General features: G+C 41.7%; 3 protein-coding genes across 4 annotated transcripts; 2 read left to right on the plus strand and 1 right to left on the minus strand.

The window, feature by feature from the left end:
* Positions 1 to 454: 454 nt before the first annotated feature.
* On the plus strand, positions 455 to 7623 carry utp25 (UTP25 small subunit processor component). The gene is made up of 12 exons (XM_029493970.1): positions 455 to 592; positions 1404 to 1443; positions 2236 to 2419; positions 2499 to 2720; positions 2937 to 3025; positions 3119 to 3529; positions 4120 to 4336; positions 4431 to 4633; positions 4852 to 5034; positions 5285 to 5394; positions 5859 to 6104; positions 6883 to 7623. The coding sequence occupies exons 1-12, from the start codon at positions 492 to 494 to the stop codon at positions 7136 to 7138; spliced, it is 2262 nt and encodes a 753-aa protein (XP_029349830.1). The 5' UTR covers positions 455 to 491; the 3' UTR covers positions 7139 to 7623.
* A 433-nt stretch (positions 7624 to 8056) lies between these two features.
* On the plus strand, positions 8057 to 16576 carry LOC115035464 (b(0,+)-type amino acid transporter 1). Of its 2 annotated transcripts, none has more exons than XM_029493295.1 (6): positions 8057 to 8755; positions 13175 to 13308; positions 13764 to 13893; positions 13978 to 14102; positions 14201 to 14288; positions 14372 to 16576. In XM_029493295.1, exons 1-6 carry the CDS (start codon positions 8057 to 8059, stop codon positions 14600 to 14602), a joined length of 1407 nt encoding a protein of 468 aa, XP_029349155.1. In that variant the 3' UTR covers positions 14603 to 16576. The 2 variants fall into 2 exon arrangements, with proteins under 2 accessions (XP_029349155.1, XP_029349154.1); XM_029493294.1 differs by lacking the exon at positions 8057 to 8755 and adding an exon at positions 10086 to 10807.
* adprs (ADP-ribosylserine hydrolase) lies at positions 14827 to 17963 on the minus strand. Its single transcript, XM_029493306.1, has 6 exons — positions 17370 to 17963; positions 17018 to 17114; positions 16684 to 16891; positions 16242 to 16429; positions 15966 to 16066; positions 14827 to 15812 (listed from the first exon to the last, which is right to left on the minus strand). Exons 1-6 carry the CDS (start codon positions 17560 to 17562, stop codon positions 15445 to 15447), a joined length of 1155 nt encoding a protein of 384 aa, XP_029349166.1. The 5' UTR covers positions 17563 to 17963; the 3' UTR covers positions 14827 to 15444.
* Positions 17964 to 19596: the final 1633 nt, after the last annotated feature.

Here is a 19596-nt window from a genome sequence, read left to right on the forward strand (position 1 = left end):
TAATGTTTGGGACTAATGTCGTAGTCTTTATATTTAGCTTTGAGTTGATTAATGTTTGGACTTTGTTTTAAAGTTCCATCCTAAACTATTCCACAAACGAACTCCACAAACTGACGCTGTAGTTCTTACAGCCTGTGGTATAAGTTTACCTCTTCCCCATTGTAGCAGCCTTCCTTTCAGTGTAGATTCATTCTCTTGTGTAAAATTTGTATATAAAGTGATATCTCTGGCTTTAATTTCACTGAAGTGAACATTATATAAAAACGAATAACTAGTAAAGAAAATGTTTAATGATATGCTTTTTAACAAATTGATTGTTGTGATATTTAGACCTGGAACCAAACGTTCAGGCCTGCAGTTCTTCTCCGGTCCTTTAGATGGCACAGCTACATAGTATCACTGACATACAACAATCAACAACGAAGCCGGTCAATCACACTTACACACACACACACACACACACACGTACACACGTGTAGCTGAGTGTCAACATGGGTAAGAGGAGACACAATAAACAACTTTTCACAAGTCTATCCAAAAAACAGAAGAAGCATCTGAAGGAGTTTGGAGAGGAGCATCCGTTTCACGATGTGTGAGTAGAAGAGCCAGCGTTCGCAGACAGGCTAACTCTCTGAGCCACAATGCTAACTACTGAAACTGATGGCACTGTTAGAGGGAATCTGTGTTAGCAGACAGGCTAACTCTCTGAGCCACAATGCTAACTACTGAAACTGATGGCACTGTTAGAGGGAATCTGTGTTAGCAGACAGGCTAACTCTCTGAGCCACAATGCTAACTACTGAAACTGATGGCACTGTTAGAGGGAATCTGTGTTAGCAGACAGGCTAACTCTCTGAGCCACAATGCTAACTACTGAAACTGATGGCACTGTTAGAGGGAATCTGTGTTAGCAGACAGGCTAACTCTCTGAGCCACAATGCTAACTACTGAAACTGATGGCACTGTTAGAGGGAAACTGTGTTAGCAGACAGGCTAACTCTCTGAGCCACAATGCTAACTACTGAAACTGATGGCACTGTTAGAGGGAATCTGCGTTAGCAGACAGGCTAACTATTCCATGACTTAGTTCACAGCGATATGCTCACAGCATCAGAAACTGATCCTTACTCCTAGTGCTTAACTCATATCTGAGAAAACAAGCTCCTTGAGTACAAGTAACACAGACAGCTCAAACCTGAACTACTACTGAACTACCAGAGTCACTCTGGTAGACATGGTCATGAATGAATCAGAAATTCCAATACCAGCCCTACTAGATGTCCAGCAACATTTATTGTCTCCAGCAGGCCAAACCAAAAGTTTTGTGGCATGTTGTGCTTTTGCTGTCTTCAAATATGTTTGTTGTCTAAATATTTTTTACTCTCTGTGTTTATCTTATACAGAGCTAGTGAAAAACCAGAAAGGACTGAAATAGTGCAACTGGTGAGTAAAACCGTGCAAGTAATTTCAATTCATGCTAATTCAGATTGTAAATAAATCGATCAATCAACCAAAGTGAAAGTGTAGAATCACCATGCAGGATGGTCTCAAAACACTTTACAATTAAAATAGTGCATGGGACAAAAATACAAAGAATAAAAAATACTAGAAAAACACAAATTAAAATAACCTTAGTTATGACATTAAATAAAATGGGTTTTAAGAATAGGTACATCATAAAAACTCCTGAAAAGGCTTGTATAAGACACACATACAGCAAAAAAAAAATATTAATAGTAAAAATACCAATGGATGTTGTAATAAAGTAAGTTGAGGCAGGGTAGGTTCTACTAAAATGAACAAAGGTAGGTGTTAAGTCTTGATTTAAAAAAGTCTACCAAACATCTAAATGAATATCTGGGGCAGAATTTGGCAGACCAGAGGAGAGGACATTACAGTAATCCAATCTGGAGGTTAGAATGGATTCAGCATCACATAGTGATAAAATGGGACAGATCTTGGCAATATTCCTGAGATGAAAAAATGCTGATTTGGTGGTACCCTACATGAGTGAAAAGTAAGACGAGGATCAAAAATTATTTCTAGGTTTTTGAGGGTAGGAATTCCTTCATCATTGTTAATGCTCAGGATCTCGCACAGCTGACTGTGATTTGCTGGTCCTACAAACACCACCTCTGTTTTATCTGCATTAAGCAGTAGGAAATTTTGGTTTAGGCATGTTTCTAGATTTGTTATTTGCTACAGTTGCATTTTTATCTGTCCTCACCTCTACAGACAGAAAGCCCTGAAGAATCTGATGCTGAAGCTGGTGAAACTGAAGAAGAGGAGGATGAGCCAGAGCCAAAGACAGCCTACCAGAAACTTCTTTCAACTCTCAGCCAACCTAATCGCAAAGACCAGAGTGAAGAGGAAGAAAGTAGTGATGATGAGGAGGAGGAAGAAGATCTTTTGAGTGAAGGCAAGTTTCTTCTTTTCAAGAGCATCTTTATGGGACCATATTTGCATTCAAGCTAATACTGTTGTGCTTTTTATTATAGAGAACAGTGATGAAGGTGAAGCAGGAGATGAGGCACTCACAGATGAAGATGAAGCTCAGACTGAACTGGTAGAAGGAGAGGAGGGGGAGGAAGAGGAGAAAATAAATGAAGATTTCATAGATAAGGAGCATGAGTTTCAGTTCTGTCTAGAGACCAACTTCACAGGCGAAGAAGAACACGAAGAGGACAGTCAAAGCAGTGCAGAGCAAAAAGACAGGAAGGGTAAGAAAGGAGGGAATAATCACTCTTCCCAATAAGAGTTTTCTCTTGGTTTCTTCAAATTCAGTCCCCAAGGGGCCGCTCTTCAGTAAATTGAAATTCTCTATGGTTTTATTTAATAAAAGTAAACCCCTGTACTGCATTAGAAAACTTTCTTAAAATAGATAGGGAATTATGACTAAAATATGTTCTGCTGTTTTATTCTTTCTCTCTATGTAGACATGTTTTTACAGCATTTGGGCATGGAGCTTGGTGAGGAGGACGTGCAAAAGATAACATCTGGGACAAAAACCAAGACTGAGATCATGGTATTAACTCTATAGTCTGAATAAATCTACAACAATGTTTTTTCAGTCAAATAAAATAGAACTACAATTAAATTTTTCTCCTTCTCTTATCAGTGGCCCAAATTAGGCTGCTTGCTCTGTACCAATCCCCTGAAGAAGTTTGGACCCATCGGCCCTCAGAAAGACACAAAGCTCCCGGCTTTCCACAAACTCTTGGAGTCTTGCTTTACGGATCCAAATCAGACCTCTAATCCTAAGGGGGTGTCTCAAGAGATCACACCTCTCCAGCTAGAACTACTGGCCCTCATGGGCTCCTACAAGGACTTATACTACCCAGAGATGTGCCCTCTGAATGAGGGCCCTCAGGTGCGCAGTGCGTACTGCATCCATGTGCTCAACCATGTCCTGAAGGCCAATTCCCAGGTCCTGGCTCACAATGCTGAGCTTAGAGAGCAGAAAACTCAAGCTAAAGCAGGAGCTGAGCCACAGGACGAACCAAGAGACCAAGGTCTGACCCGGCCCAAGGTAAACAAACCTTGTCTACATGTTTATACATAAAGCTTAGTTAAACAGCAGGTATAATTAGCTATAATCATTTATTTTCCTCCTTTGTTTTAGCTACAAATAATATACAGACTGAATAACTCTGTACTTGAGTAAGCTGCTTCAGAGAGGATCTAGACCACCTCATCTATTGTGCACTTTATTATATGAAAGATGTGATTTGATTAATTGTAATCAGTACAATTTTGATCGTATTTTACCCATCATTATGTTTAACTTTAATGTTGGGATTGTGTCGGTGAATGGTGAACTTTAAACACACTTCTTGACAAATTTTTTCTGTCATTGTGGATCTATTGAGCGTATATAACGAAGAGTTTACAAGGTGAACACCTTCTGAAGTCACTGAGTATGTTTATTTAGAGCAGTGTGGGCCATAATTCTCAGGCTATATTTGACACATAGAGGTTGTTGTGAACTTGTGCAACGCACTGTATTGTATTGTTTTGTTGAATTTAACCAAGAGTTGCAACAGCAGAATGGGTCACTGTATCCATTCAGGAATGTTGTTGTAGTCCAGCAAATGAAAGTGAATGTGATGAATGTGTCAGGTGCTGATTTTGGTGCCGTTCCGAGGTGGGGCTCTGAGAGTTGTCCAGACCTTCATCAGTTTGCTGGAGTCCAAAGGCAAGAAGATGACTGTGAGTAACAAGAAGAGGTTTAAGGATGAGTTTGGAGAAGACGAAGATGAGCAGCCAGCTAATCTAAAGAGACCAGATGATTACCATGCTGTCTTCTCAGGAAACGTTGATGATCACTTCAGAATAGGTACCTCAGAACAAAAAAAGAAGTTGAAGTACATTTAGGAAAGCTGTCGCCTATTCTGATCTGAGGCTTGGTTTTTGTCCTCTCTCCTCACCAGGTGTCTCCATTGTGAAAGGCAGTATGCGGTTGTATGCGCCCTTCTACTCATCCGACATCATCATCGCATCCCCTCTGGGTCTGCGCACCGTACTGGGAGCTGAGGGGGAGAGTAAGAGAGACTTCGACTTCCTCTCCTCCATCGAGCTGCTGGTGGTGGATCAAGCTGACGTCTTCCTAATGCAGAACTGGGAACACTTCCTGGTACAAATCCTAGTTTGGTTCTGTACTGCAGCGAAGATGTAGCACCATCTGCTATCCTTCTGATAAATCTCAAGAATTTCAATGTTCGCATTTTAAATAATGTTTGTCCAACACAATCGATAATGGAAACCTTTTGATGACAGTGACACTTGTGCAGGATTGTCTGCATGTTTGAGCTGCTAAAAAAACAAATCGGATTATCCATCCTATCCTTTCAGCATGTGATGAAGCACATGAATCTGCAGCCTCTGGACTCTCACGGAGTGGATTTCTCCAGGGTGAGGATGTGGAACCTGAACAACTGGGCCAGACACTACAGGCAGACGTTGGTGTTCAGCTCCATTCAAGAGCCACAGATCAACAGCATCCTCACCAAACATTGTGCCAACTACCGTGGACAGGTGCTCTGCTTTATACATGTTACTCCAGCTCCCAAATATCTGCAAATGAGGCAAGGATTATCTCATGTGATCTCAGTTTATGGTCTGTGGTTGGAGTAGCAGTGACTCTCAGCCCTGGTTGACTGACATACTGAGCCTGACAACAAGAATCCAGAGTTTTTTCATTCTCATTTGATGTGTTCAGCTTTTTAAAAAGTTCATTTAATTTAAAGTTCATTTTCATCATAATTCATTTATGTTTTTGTCTCAGATTGCCACTAAGAATATGCCAAAAACAGGATCCATCTGTCAGGTGCTGGTTCAGCTTCCTCATGTGTTTCAAATGTTCTCCTCTGACAGCTTCATGGACCATGATGCCAGGTAAGCTCTTCCCACAAGTGACCCTCCACAGACGACTGAAATACTGGATATGTTGACCCTGTAATTTCAAATTTAAAGTGGTTTTGTTATGTATTCATTCAAACTTCACTAACATTGGGATATTTGCTTGTTAACTTACCTGTTTACTTCCCCCTGCCTTTGATAATTGGTCTACCACATCCTTTAGTGAAGAAAGTGTATAGCTTCTGTGTGCGTGCACAGGAAACACAAACACCACTGTCGCGCCACAAAGATTAATTTCCACAGAAGAAAAGAGCACCTCTCCCTGTCTTTACATTAGCAGTTTTGCTCCTTCCAACTTATTACAGTCTGTCACAATAAACTGCTGTCCCCATCATCTAGCTTGTCATCTTTACTTTGTGGCGATTTATGCTTGTCTGACCTCCATTTGATTAGGGATTGCATCTCAGTAATATTTAAATCTGCTTTATTTCCATTCATAGGTTTCAATTCTTTGTAGACAAAGTGTTTCCTCAGTACAGGGACTCAGTTATGTCCCACACTCTGATCTTCATCCCCTCTTACTTCGACTATATCCGACTGCGCAACTATATGAAGAAAGAGGAGATAAACTTTGCCAGCATCTGTGAGTACTCCAGCAAGTCAGAGGTGTCCCGAGCAAGGCATTTCTTCCACAAAGGGGACAAACAGTTCCTGCTCTTCACTGAGCGCTTCCACTTCTACAAGAGGTCAGTTCTTTTTAATGCGCCATCAGGCGGTGCTTCATGTGTCTGTTTGACTTGAGGGACAGTTTGTATTTTCATTGTAAAACTTCATTGGAACACAGAAGAGCAGTCCTGCTGGTTCAGGTAAATTTCACAGATACACAGTCTAAATAGAGAGGACAGCAGGAAAACAAAATACACTGGTTTTGATTTTACAAGCATTTTACATTGTTCATGAAAGAATAAAGAATGCATATTGTTAACTAATTTGATAGCTGCTGGCAGCATGTCCTTTAGTTTAAGGGGATCATCCAAAATTTAGATCTACAGTGTGTATATTTCTGTTTTTCAGTATATCTGTAAAGAGACCTTAAACATGTATGATCCTGCATCCTATTCTGATATATGGCAGAATCATTACACAACCTCCTGCCACTTTCCTGCTGATTTTCAATAGATCCCCAGGTTGTAAAAAGTTTGGAACATTTAATTAGATTTTTTTCAAATACATTTTTTAGCTTCCAAGGCTTATTTTAAGTCTGGTTGTTGATTCAATATTTTTGTTGTATTAGTAGAACAGCGTTTAACTGCACAAAGGTTGCTCAGTCCATTTGTGTGAGTAATGCCCAGTATAGAGCAACAATTAAAATTTTTCTGCTGCGTGTGTGACTGAGAAGTGTTAAGAAAAGAATTGTGATAAATAACTATTGGAGACCAAATCATTTGGACTTTGTAAGAAGGATTAAACTCTTAAAGTTTGGTGAGCCCTGTTAAGCACTGATCCTCAATCTCTGTTATCCAGGTACGCCATCAAAGGAATCAGGAATCTGATTTTTTATGGGTTGCCCTCCTTCCCCCACTTCTACAGCGAGGTGTGTAACATGTTGGCAGCAGGGGGTCAGGGGGAAGAGGCCAGCTGGACATGCACAGCCCTCTACTCCCGCTATGATGCTCACAAGCTTGCTGCCATTGGCGGAGCCCAGCGGGCTGGGCAGATGCTGCACTCCAACAAGACTGTTCACCTCTTTATCACAGGAGGGGAAGATAAGGCCTCATGATGGAGCAAGACAGATAAACCTGAGCCCATGATAGATATTTGAAACTATGAAATTGAAATTTACTTTGCATATCTAAATCCATCAGGATCTGTGCCATTACACAGGGTGGACCCGGAAATTTTCTGTTGACCAGAAGTCTGTGGTGGTGGACTCTTACAACGTGTGATGTAGTCTGACATCAGGGAAGTCCCACCCTGGAGAAGATAAGAGCCCCTTTACAGCTTGACCTTAACACGAATATGAGCTAAACATGTATTTTTGTCTTTGAAGTCTTACAGTTGGACAGTGCTCGTAAAAATCAATCCAGAAAGTTACAAGATAACAAAATATTGCTCTTGTTGCAAAATTGTTATCATTGATCAGTGTGATAAGATGTAGTAAAGATATTGATTTGTTTCTAAAGTCAGCGAACATTTTCAATGCTGTTTTGCGTAAGAATTTTTGTGTTTTTACTATGACGACTTACGAAATACAAAAGGATTGCAATAAAAAACTAAAATAATAAAACAAAATTACAGGTAAATCATTGTAGGAATTTCAGAAATTCAACGTAGCTCTCCTTAAGCTAAAGGTCTTGTTGTCATGACCCAAAAAGGCTTAAATTACACAAAGTCCTGATATGATTTATTTGGCCCCACGTATGTTCATACAGGGAATGTTTTAGAAAGGTCCTCGTGAGTGAGTGGATGTGCATGATTTAAAGACCTCTTACAATGAAACAAGGACCCTGAGTCAAGCAGAAAAGCCAACTAAAGCTGTGGACTCAGCAGAGATAATCCACAAAACAAGCTCATCTAAATATAGCTGTATGACTCTGATACATAATTATTAACTACCTCTTGTTAAAGACTGTGGTCACAAAACTATAGTTGGCTTCGCAGATGTCAGAAAACAGGAGGTCTGTAAACAGCTGTGATCATGGATGAGAAAACGCAGAAGCTCAGCCTGAAGCGGGAACTAAATCTGGTTGGAGCTGTGTCCCTCATCGGAGGGACCATGATTGGGTCTGGGATCTTCATGTCCCCCCAGACGGTACTCTACACCATCGGCAGCCCTGGAGCCAGCTTGGTAGTGTGGGCTTGCTGTGGTTTGCTGGTGATACTGGCCTCTTTCTGCTATGCTGAGCTGGGCACTGTCATCAAGGAATCTGGGGGGGAGTACATCTACATCCTGAGGACTTCAGGTCCCGTCATCGCCTTCATGTTAATCTTCAGCTCTGTGTTGTTTGTGAGACCTGCTGGTGTTGCTGGCATTGCTCTGAGCTTTGCTCAGTATGTGGTGGCACCTTTCTACTCAGACTGTACCCCACCTGTCCTGTTGGTGAAGAGCGTGGCTGCTGTTGCTATTTTAGCACTTGCTACTGTGAACTGCCTCAATGTTAGGTTTTCCATGTCACTCCAGGTTTTTTTTATGGTGGCCAAGGTTCTGGCCCTGGCTGTAATTATTATAGGAGGCGTGGTCATGTTTTTCAAAGGACACACTGAAAACTTTGAGAACTCCTTTGCCAACACCAATACAGGCATCAATCCAATCGGGATTGCTTTCTACCAGGGGTTGTGGTCATATGACGGCTGGAACAACCTGAATTATGTAACTGAAGAGTTGAAAAGACCAGAGGTAAGTCAAAAGGTCAAAAGGTTGCAGTTACTGTCACTGCATTGAATTAAGTCTTAAGCAGGACCACTGAACAGTTCATGTTTAGCTGAGTTTGAGATTAAATTTCCTCCCCAATATTGCTCTAAAGAAAGTTGTATTTTCTTTGGCAGATACACTTGGTTAATGTTCAGACTGGTATACCATCTACCCACTACATCGCCAATAGGATATAAGCTTATGTAGGAGGCCAGTGAAACAGTCGGAAGATGGCTATATAGGTTGCCGCTTGGTGATGTTTATCAAGTAATACAGCAGTTCACAATTGGGAAAACATAATAAGTCACTGAGTTTGTGCTGCAGGGACAGTCCGGTAATAAGCCTGTAATCATTAAACCTTGGCAAAAAATGCTTAAATAGGGTGAACGCTGGTGTTATGATGAACTGTTGTGGGGAAGAGGAGGATGAGCAATATAACAAGCCCATATAGAATTTTGCGCTTGTGCCACCATGAGGAACCGTACATCCAGATGAAGCCTGAGCCAGAGAAGCCATTTCCCCTCCTTCTAAGGGAGGTCTGGTTGCTTCATAAATGACCATATAAGCCAGTACTTCTTTGTTAAGCTTAAGAGTTTACATGAAAACTATAATTTGGGGAAAATAAATACCAGGTATGTTAGCTGTTTGCTTCAACTAGACTGATGTCACAGGCTCCCTCCACTTGTCGGTCACAACAATGAACATCAACAAGTTATGGAGGCCTGTGACATTATCAGCCTGCTGGATGTGATCAGGTGGCACACCCGGTATCTGCTGCAGCTTCCTAAAAACAAATTCCCAACTCCCTTTTCAAGTAAAGCCAGGAGACCGGAGAACAAGAAACCCATCATTCTGTGGAAGAACCTCACACGTGTGCTGAATATCAGTAGAAATTCCTATATTTTGGTGTTGCACTCGAGCTATAACACGCATTAGTGCACAGCTAAAACACTTACTTATTAATAAACAGACACACTAAAGCAAAACTCAATTGCAGAATACTGCAGACAAATGGACTGTGCAAACCACATTAAATCAGAACATACACATTTGAGTTCTGTCTTTATTTTAGGATGAAGTCATCTTAGTCGTTTAAAGTGGTTCGCAAAGTGGTAACTACCACTGAATTGAAATCTGGAAATGACTGTTATTTCCAGAAGGGGGAATAGAGAGCTAGAGAGCATAGTGCCAAACAACCTGGCCACACCTTTGTGTGTGGTGAGTGTGTGGTGAGTTTTCTTGAACAGACAGCCTGACCATTACTCAAGAGTGAGCAGTTAATCTATAGCTAGGACCATTCCAGCACCATCTCACTGCGAATACTCCAGTCCTCCAACAATGGGGGATAACAAGGCAGGGCTCAATCTGAAGAGGGAAGTGGGGTTAATAGGGGCTGTTTCTTTCATTGCTGGGACCATGATAGGATCTGGGATCTTCATCTCCCCCCAGTATGTACTGTCTGCAATTGGCAGCCCTGGGGCCAGCCTTATCATCTGGGCTTCCTGTGGACTACTGGCCATGCTAGGGGGACTCTGCTATTCTGAGCTGGGCACGATCATACCGGAGTCTGGAGCAGAGTACATCTACATGCTGCGCACGGTGGGGAGGGTGGTGGCCTTTATGTTTGTCTTCAGCTTCATCATTGTCATGAGACCTGCCAGTGCCACAGTAATAGCCCTGGGTTTTGCTGAATATGTGGTGGCACCTTTCTACAGTGACTGCAGCCCCCCAGAGCTGGTGGTGAAGTCCGTGGCTGCAGGAGGGATCATTGTGCTGGCCATAATCAACTGCCTGAGTGTTCGCCTGTCCACTGGCATCCAAGTAGTGACCATGGTGGTCAAAGTACTGGCAATGGCTTTGATCATAATCAGCGGAGTTGTGATGCTTTTTCAAGGCAACACGCAGAACTTTGTGAACTCATTCGAGGGAACACATGTTAGTGTGAATGCCATTGGTTTTGCTTTCTATCAGGGTTTGTGGTCCTATGATGGCTGGAATACTTTAAATTTTTTAACTGAAGAGCTTAAACATCCAGAGGTAAGCGTTCCAAACTCCATTTCTCATCACTGTCATCGAATGATGTAGTTATACTGTTGGCAAATAATGAGAGGTTATAGGAAATAAAGTATGTAGTCTTCTAAAACATTAAATCTATGATTAACACCAACCTTTTTTTTTTCCATCAATGATGTTTAATGATTTTGATATGCCATGACCACTGCACATGCACATCTTACATATCTCATACAGTCTAAAGATAGATCTTGCATGTCTAGTTTCTATATTAATACAGTGAAGGTATTAAAGTGTTCATTCCACAGCAAAACGCTCAGTCTGTTTTCAGCTGTCAGAACTTCTGAACTTTGATGTCATAACAGAACATGTTAGACATGTGCTTAATCCCACATGGAGCCTTCACCCAACCTGGCAGGATTTGATTTCTCTGAGTGTTCACCTGAAATCAGCTATATTTTTTATTGTATTCCTCGGAAGATGTGTGGTACCCAGAGCTCTAGTGAGAAGCCTGAGATAAGAGACTTAGAGTTAAAGTTAAAAACAAGGGGCCTATAATAAAGAGTCTTTACGACCGCCTAACCAGTTACTCTTGTCATTCATTTATCATTTGTGTAGCTCTAAAGATTTCAGGTTATTGTCTACTAGATCCTCTGGGTGTCCACTGTATAAGGGTGAATAACAACTGCGTAGTCTCAAAGTCTTTCCATGGCGGACAGAACCTGAAGGAGTAACAATAGTGTGGGAAATTGGTTTGAATGGTGGTATAGCACTGGTCTCAGGAACAATGATTGGCTCTGAATTCATGTCACCACAGTTTATGCTGTTGTATGTGGGGAGCCCTGGCGTGAGCTTAGTGATCTGGGCCTCTCAGGAGTGGTAGCTTTGTTTGGAGCACTGTCATACGCTCAGCTTGGAACGATCATTTCTGAATCTGGTGGTGAGCTTGTCTACTTACTGAGGATCTATGGTACATGCCCTGCTTTCTTCGCTTGTGAAGCCTCTCAGCATTGCAGAGTACGCCATTGCACCCTTTTGCCCTGTCTGCCTTCCTCGTCAGGTGGTAGCGCATTGTGCTGCTGCTGTCACCCCACTGGTTGTTGCCATAGCCAATTTTTTGAATGTCCGCCTCGCTGCCAGGATCCAGGTGCTCTTGTTGGTGGCCAACAGTGCCATGCATAGTAACAGTGGTATATATATATATAGTGCTGTTATTGAAGAAAATCTGAACGTTGAGAGTACGTTCAAAGGAACTCTGTTCTATTTGAGCACTGTGGGAAGGGAATGGCTTTTTATCAAGGATTCTGGTCCTATGCAGGCTGGTTCAACTTGAACTATGTGACTGAGATGCTGAAAAAAACCAGAGATGAGACTATGAAGATGGATTATGTGGGTATATTTTTCTAATACAACAGTCTATCAGCCATTATATCAATTGACAGAGTATTTCTTATTAAACAAAATTCATTTTTTTAAGCTTTGAATCCATACATACTGTCATATTAAAGGTTTCTGTGCATATCAGTAATCAAACTGTTCACACCCATAAAGACACCTGAAGATGTGACTGCACAGTGAAGTTGTAGTCTTATCTTATGTGCAATAAAGGTGAGCATCTATCACCTAATAGAATACAAGAATACAAGAATATGCAGCTGTTGAAATTTCAGAAGAAAAAAAAAATCTTGGCTGGTTATCCATCCTGTCATATGGCCTGCTAATATTTTTTTCTGATTTCTAATCTCAGATAACTTGAATTAGTAGTCATAGTCATAGTCATAGTTCTGCTGGGTATCTTGGCTTTACTTTATGGGTCCGAGAAGTCGTTACCAAACAATCATCGCAGTTTTACTCTGCCATAATGAGACATGAACTTTGCTGTGGAAATGACCCTAATAAAAAAATGCAAACATTTTCAAGTTATTGCACAGGCTTTGAGAAGACTTGATGATGGTGGCAACTTGACCTAAATACATATAAATGGCGTTTATACTCACGTGAATGAGATTTGGCTTCTTTCAAAAGACTTTACTGTTGCTGTTGTCTCTATCGACTTGAATTAAGATTAACTGATAGTGATCATTGTCATAGACATTTTGTTCAGTAAAGCTTTTTGATCTTATTTCATTTTATAATAATAATATATCAGGGTTTGGATTGTCATGCAAGATAAAGCATTTTCTTAAAACCTAAAAGAGACAAGCGACAGAAAAAAACATTTTAATCTTAGGTGTTGATTATTTCTTTGTTTTCATCACTGTCATATCTAAATACCATGTTATTCATTCTCACTGTCTTAGTCATCTTGTCATGTGCCTACATCCTCATTTACCCCGATTCAAACATCAGTGTTACAGCTACCCATCACGCAGACTGATATTTTTGTCCCAGGTCAATCTTCCGAGGGCTGTGGTGATCGCCATTTCTCTGGTGACTGGTTTGTACTTGCTGGTGAATGTGAGCTATCTGACAGTGATGACACCCAAAGAGCTCATGTCCTCCACTGCAGTAGCAGTTACCTGGGGGTGAGGCACCACCCCATGTCTATGTCACAGACTGTGGTAAATTAGTTTACACCAGTGGTTCTCTCTCTTTTTTCAGTGAATGCTATAAATAATTTTTCACCTGAGTACCCTCTAACAGTTAGGGGGTACTCAGCTAAAAAAGCATAAACCATGTTTAAAGGCTTTTGAATTGATTGCTATTTTTAAATATATACATATTTTTTAAATCTCACAAACCCCCCCCGGAGGACCCTGGAGTACCCCCATTTGAGAACCACTGGTTTACACCAACTTATTGTTTCTTGTTCATTGTGTTAAAATAACAATCATTTATCTTTTTAGCCCATTTGTTACTATCTTTACCATAGCTTAGAAATGACCAATAACATTTTCAATTGTGAAAAAAATGTAAATAACGTTCACATTGTCACAGGCCCTGTCATACAGTGTAATACTTTCCACTTGTCTTCCCGCAGGAATAAGATGCTGGGTAGCTGGGGGTGGATCATGTCTGTAGCTGCAGCATTGTCTGCTTTTGGTTCCCTGAATGGGACCTTCTTCAGCGGTGGCCGTGTGTGCTTTGTTGCTGCCAGGGAAGGACACATGGTAAGAATCTCTTTGTGTTATTAAAAACATGCTTGATTTCTGATTATGAGAGTTCTTGTCCCAGGATTTGTGTTTGTTTTGTAGCCAGATATTCTGTCCATGGCTCACGTCCATAGACTGACTCCTTCCCCAGCTCTGATCTTCACCACTATCATCTCCCTGGTGGTGCTGATCCCTGGAGACTTCCAGAGTATCGTCAACTATTTCAGGTGAAGGCCTGGTCTGCGTTAATATGTTGCATTTCTTTAGATCTGAAATAAGACAGCCTGTTTGTGTTTGTCTGACATCCGTCTTTTTTGCTCGTCAGTTTCACCGCCTGGTTTTTCTATGGCATCACCCTGTCTGGGCTCCTCTATCTCAAGATCAAGAAGCCAGAACTCCCCAGGCCATACGAGGTCAGTGTCACACACACACACTTTTGCCTTTCTTTTAACAGTGCATTAGAATTGATTTTTCTGGAATGCTTCTCTCTCCGCAGGTTCCCATTATACTCCCCATCCTGGTCCTCATCGCAGCTATATTCCTTGTGTTGGCACCGATCATAGACAACCCTGAGATTGAATACCTCTATGTGACGTTATTTATCTTCAGCGGAATCCTAGTCTACATACCGTTCATCCATTACAAGCTCTGCCCAAACCTGTTGACCAAATTGACAGTGTTCCTGCAGCTCTTGTTCGAGGTTGCTCCAGCTGAGAAAAACCTGTGACTTTCACTTTTAACAACCCTTTTCAACATCTCGTTTTGTGATACAGTCAAACACTGCTGGACACTGCTAGACACTTCCTATGATGTATTAACTCTCATTAATTATTTTGAATTTTTGGTATGTTATACATTTTGCACATATGAAATATTTATTTTACTGATGTTTGACTTTTGGTCAAAAAAGATATAAAAAAAATATATTTATATTAAGCTCTTTCAATCAAAGTGCTTTAAATAGATATAAAATATTAAACATAAACACACAAGTCACACAATAAAAAAGATACAGAGAGGAGTAAACACACATTTGATACTGAACATAACATTGAACAAACAGTTTTGAATTAGTGTCATCTATTGAACATGCCAGCCTAATGTCTACTGGCAAACTGTTCCTTGTTTCCTAAGTTTTCGAGTACAGCAGCTGTATATTGCTTTAATTTGTTCAGTTTATATTTCAGTTCATTCAAACATGAACATATATCAAGAAGCTGATTTGAAAATGATTATTTTTAAATCATGTTCATTTGGATTCTTAAATTCAAAGGAAACACTCCTGCAAAGTGTGTGTGTGATTAAAAATAAAAGTTGAATATGTTTATTAAATAATTGCTATCCAGCAAAAGGATGTAACAACGCATGGCCAATTCATAGTGCAAATTTCACAGGACAAAAGATTGTTCAACACAAAACAGGAGAGAACAGGACAGGGAGGTTGTGTGTAATGCTTCATGTTGACATCAGTGAACAACAACAAAAAGAAAAAAGCCTTACATGGAAAATGACTAAATTTCTCCTGTTAAATGTGTCTGAGAGTCTTTTTGTGATAATCCATTTGAAGCTTCACTCTGCTTCATTTTTTTTCCCTGTGCCATTTGCACAACTTTGCTCCCCCGTCCCTGTCCCACTCCCACCCCCCTGTGATGATTGGTGGTAGAGCATGTGAAGCCGCTCTGCATTCAAGTCAGCATCCTCTGCCCCCTCACAGCACCGCATCCAGGACTGTGGAATGGCCTCAATACCATAGTGGGCCCCAGCAATGGCTCCCGCCATACAGGCTATGGTGTCTGTGTCCCCTCCCAGGGCTAGGCTGTATGCTACTGTCCTCTCCAGGCCACCGTAGTTCTCTGGGAGACAGTCTCTGGGCTGCAGGCAGTGGAGGACACAGAAGATGGCTGTGGGGACTGAGTGGAGTGCAGCGATGCCATTACCTGGAGGAAAAGACCAGTTCACAAAAAACATTTACATACTAAATGTAAAAATTCTGCTCTGTTCGCAACCACAAAGATTACAAGCAGTGAATGATCTCAAGAAAGATGCACAGCAAGTGAAGTCCACCAAAATGCACTGAAAAGGATTCTGACCTAGTTCAAAGATGACCTCTTCGATGCTAACCTTGCTCCTGTCCATGAGGTCTCTAATTCTGTGGAGGCGCTCACAGAACGGCTTCTCTGCTTCCTTTAGGCTGAAAACACACACATTTGTCAGCACTTACACTTACTGAGGAGAAAATGAACAAAATACAGCCTGAAAAACATATTTCAAGATGCTGTGACTGGTCTATGTCTCCTTGTGAACACAACTTCAAACTAAGCAGACCCCTCAGAGACTCATACGGGCTTCAGTCATGCACTACTCACATTCTGGCATCATTGCGCGTAGCCTCATCGTCCTCCACTTCCTCCATCTCTGTGATAAGCCTGCTGATGAACTGCTGAGGTAAGTCTAGCGCCCCCTGCAGCGAGAGGTGCACAGCTAAGGCCTGCAGAACTGCTCCATTATAACCTAGTGAGCAGGAGTGGGTCAGCATGGCACCCAGACGAGCAAACTGCAGAAGAATGAAAAAGAGAAATTCCTCAGACCAGACGCCAACACAATATCAGGTCTCATTTCTGTGGGGCCAGTCCAGCCCTCTGTTACTTTCAGTAGTTAGTGGAGATGCAAACTTTTACTTCCTCTGATTAAGTGGACTTAATGTCTGACAGTTTATTGACAAGCTAATGGCCGTTTTTAAGATATATTCATATAAATGTATGCCATCTCGAGTGTGTGTGCTGAGCCCTAAAGGACAGCTTTTCTCACCCTTTTAACATCAGATAGGTCAGGGAAAGCCAAAGCGAAGGGAGCTGCCCTCATGGCCCCCCCGTTCCCAAAGGAACCCCGACCATTAAACTGGTCCCTGGCTGGCTGGTACACGTCACTGAGTTGAGGGGAGGACAGCTTCTTCAGCACCTGGACCACTCCAGAACCGTAACCTCGACCAGGGGAGGTGCTGTACTCCTTAGCAAACCTGGTGGGACGAGATAACTAAACATCAGCTTGTGTGTTTGTGGTCTGGGGGCTATATTAGCTGAAATGACTTTGAGACTGTCTTTGTACCAGACACTTCACACATCAGCAATGTGCAATTGTGTACCTGCGAGCCATGTCTTGTTCATCGAAGCCAGTGCGGGTGAGTAGAGACTGGACCACACAACGTGCCATTGCAGTGTCATCACTGTATTCAAGAATTCCTGACACACACACACACACACACACACACACACACACACACACACACATGCTGATATTACTTCTCCATTAAATTCTTGATCCATCTAATCTGGCCTTTTCAACAAGTGGCCTATTAAATTCTTGCAGTTGAGTTCCTCTACTTAATCTGGATATTTTGGGCCGTGTACACAACTTTTCTCTTGACCACTGAGTTAATGTCGTACAGTGAATGTTGTGCTTGTTGCAGTGGTCCTTTCAGTGATGGCGGGACTGACCGTTTCCCTTGGTCTCGTCGTCCAGGCTGTTGAGGTGCTGCAGGACGCTCTCCATGGGGACCTCCTCCGCCCCTTCAAACTCTCCGCCGACACAGTCCCCCAGCACCGCCGCCACCAGCGCTCCTCTGAACCGGGACAAAGACGCCGGGCCCCCCGCCGCCGCCGCCGCCGCTCTCACCGCCGTCCCTGCCATTCATCCGCCGGGGAAGAAACTCGAACCTACACCGGGACAAACTCGCTGCTTGTCCGCGGACCAGACTCAGAAACCGGGACTGAACGCAGCGCAGCTTACAATAACAAATCGCAGGCGCTGCGGCCCGTTTACTGCTTCCTGAAACCGGTTTATTGCCGGTGTGAACCAGATGACAGGATCCGGTCTGCCCACATCAAATCCATGTAAGTAGAGCGGCCTTTTACCGAGACACACCGTGCGATGTGTTCCGGTGTGTCTATTTCTATACTCTGAGAGCCACTCAATGCCGAACTGCATACGATAGAGGAGATCCACCTTTCTGGAAAAGGCTCCTTGTCGCCACCTAGGTGTTAAACCCGTGCAGGCGGCATTCTGATTTTTAATCAACTGGAATTTCATTACAATAATTCTTTCATTCATCTTCTACCCCGTATCCGTTTCCGGGTGGCGGAGGTCCTGGAGCCAATCCCAGCTCAAATCGGGCGAGGCCAGGTTACACCCACACCAGGAATCGAATCCGCGACCTTCTTGTTGTGAGGCAACAGCGCCGCCGTGCTGCCGTAATTACAGATAACTGATGAATTTTCGCTTGTGGTTTTCAACGTGGTACTCGTTTGACTAAATTCCAGATATTTAATATCATGCTCTGAATATACATGGTATTGCCACATGTTGGATAGATAGATACTTTATTTATCACAGACTGGGAAATTGCAGTATATATATAATAGAGGCATTAGGATGAATATCTGTTTATTTGACTCACGTCTACATATACAACTACATACTAAAATATACTTATTGGCTTGGGTCGGATATAGACGTCAATATATGGACCTGTTTCTAAGTTATACGTAATTTTTACGTGTGTTTTTACTTAACATGTGCATATATTTTAGAAACGGGATTTGCATACACTACATTTACGTAGGGGAGTTGCTTTAAATTATTTTCTAAAATGTATTTAGCTAATAACAATTATCAGAAGCCTAAATCTAATGATGCATTTACAACACATATCAGTGTCTCAGGGTACCTCCGGTCAGACCAGCCTCTGCTTGGATTTTGTTGCACGTCTACTCTGGCACTTACAGTACGGGTGCAGGGAGCAGCCAAAATGGGCCTGAATGAAAACGTCTTATCCGACTAATTAATTAGACGGATGTTGATATTACTATGCTGAACAGTTGATATATGGTGAAAGATTCATCGTCTTGAAAGGTAACTCATTCATCATGCTAAGCTATGCTTGTTATGTTCTGAAAAAAAAAAATGTCCACACCACTGTCGTTACATTATAAAACGTCATCTCCTTGTCAATATTTTTCAGTTTAATCACATTTGGAAATAGAAACACCATAAGGTTTAATTGTTCTGTATGAAAGAGAGAATTTTGTAGGAATGGCAACTGTGTGGAGCTTTATTTGAGCAAAACTTGTTCCTTTAACAAATAACTAATCCATACACATCCACCCTTCTATTTGCCAATCGTTTGTGAGTACGGACTTTTGTGTTAATGTGTGTTTTTTAAGTTATTAATATTTTTCCAGCCAGATGACCAACTGGGCCAAAACCACTACATTCAGAAAAAAACCTTAACTGACCAGGAGAGTAGTTTATACTATTCTCAAATTAAAAAGAAATCTTTTACTGAAGTCACAACAAGTAAAATTTAATTTGCATGTCTGACTTCCAGATATTCCCAGGATATGTATTCTTACTTAATCTGTGGACCGGAGAAGAGAAAATTATCCTGTTATCTTGTGAAATCAGAGGAACTTAGTTGTTTGTATGACTGAATGACCATTTTGGGCTTTTGTACCTTATTGCGGGTCACTTGTCTGCTTTGAAATTTGTCATTTTATTTTGGTGTCGAGTCAAAAAAATTAATTCCACTGTAACCATTCAAACCAGAAGACCTTTGCTTTAAGGGTGCTGAAGTTCTCAATGGATTCTAGTTCAGAGTGACCCTGACTATTATTATATGGAAATTCTTGTTACTTGTTATTTGTCATAGTCAGGCAGGCACAGAAC

Source organism: Echeneis naucrates, chromosome 22 (genome assembly GCF_900963305.1).
Source record: "Echeneis naucrates chromosome 22, fEcheNa1.1, whole genome shotgun sequence".
Taxonomy (NCBI): Eukaryota; Metazoa; Chordata; class Actinopteri; order Carangiformes; family Echeneidae; genus Echeneis; species Echeneis naucrates.